The sequence below is a fragment of the Trichechus manatus genome, unplaced genomic scaffold (genome assembly GCF_000243295.1).
Source record: "Trichechus manatus latirostris isolate Lorelei unplaced genomic scaffold, TriManLat1.0 scaffold00039, whole genome shotgun sequence".
Taxonomy (NCBI): Eukaryota; Metazoa; Chordata; class Mammalia; order Sirenia; family Trichechidae; genus Trichechus; species Trichechus manatus.
In genome coordinates, this window is record NW_004443975.1 from 3,046,684 (window position 1) to 3,047,984 (window position 1,301).

At 34.3% G+C, this 1,301-nt stretch overlaps 1 protein-coding gene across 1 annotated transcript in view; it reads left to right on the forward strand.

The window, feature by feature from the left end:
* The window catches only part of KMO (kynurenine 3-monooxygenase), a 60,648-nt gene that overhangs the window by 54,471 nt on the left and 4,876 nt on the right, over positions 1-1,301 (forward strand). The window contains 1 exon segment of the mRNA XM_023730874.1: positions 585-642. Within this exon segment, the coding sequence (XP_023586642.1) occupies positions 585-642 (58 nt within the window).

Sequence of the window (1,301 nt, forward strand, 5' to 3'; positions counted from 1 at the left end):
TGGAGCAGGTCTACTCTGTAACACAACAACAACAACAACACACTTTTATAGTGTCTCTAAAAGTATAGTTTGAAGTTTTGGAAAGTAGGAAACACAGCTTTTGATTTTCTTAGTCCCTGGTGTATCTAGCATAGATGCTTACTAATTTTGTGGACTTCTTAATAGTGGAATTTTGCTTTACTCTGGGGTTATAATAACTAAGTTAATGTGGGAGTTCTATTTTATCATTAAATTGCTCTAAATGTGAATCCTGAAAACCTGAGTAATTTAATGTAATTCTAAAACTCATGGTCAAACAATATAATCATTCTTGCCTCTTGAAGAAGCAATAAAAGCCATCAAAATTGCAACAAGAATTTAAAATTTTGGTCAAGTTTCAAACTGTAATCAATATATATATATGAACTTGACAAAGACAAAACATTTGGTGGTCTTTTACAATCATAATTCAATATCATATGTGACAGCTAAACTGTTGTGTTTAGAATAAATACCCTATGTGTTATACTCACTAATGGAGGGTCTGTTTAAAATTAAGTTTTTATTATGTCTAGTTTATTGTTTCCCATTTTTTCTTGTTTCAGGGCTTTGAAGACTGCTTGGTATTTGATGAGTTAATGGATAAATTCAATAATGACCTTAGTAAGTAAAACTTCTCAACTGCAGGTGACCTAGCCCTGATGGTTAATTGTGGACCTATTTCTGATCCCCAGAAGTCCCAAACCTATCATGCATATTCCCTGTTCAGTCCATAGATTTTATTATTTATAACCTATGCCACTGTAACCTATATCAGACAACAAGCACCCAGAGAGGGAAACATAGCTTGTTTTAAGATTTGTACATACAGGTCTATGCAATAATCCATATAAAAAGAAAAGGTCAGAGTACCATGCTGGCAGAGATACACACCTTTCTCTCCCTGCACCTTTCTCTCCCTTTCAACCTCAGTAGCATCCCCTTGCCTGCACCTCCTGCAGCACGTCCTGGAAACCGTTATACAAGCTCCAGCATTTTCTTGCTCTTTCTCTATCAACACTTACATCTGATACTTCCATTTACCTTTTGATTAAAATTGATCCAACGAATATATTAATTTTACAAATATTGAAGTTATAAATTTTTGTATGTAATTCTGGAATTAAATGTATACATAGCATAATAATAATAATAATAATAATAAAACCCATTGCCGTGAAGTCAATTCCAACTCATAGCGACCCTATAGGACAGAGTAGAACTGCCCTATAGGATTTCCAAGAAGCAGCTGGTGGATTTGAAATGCGGACCTTTTGGTTAGC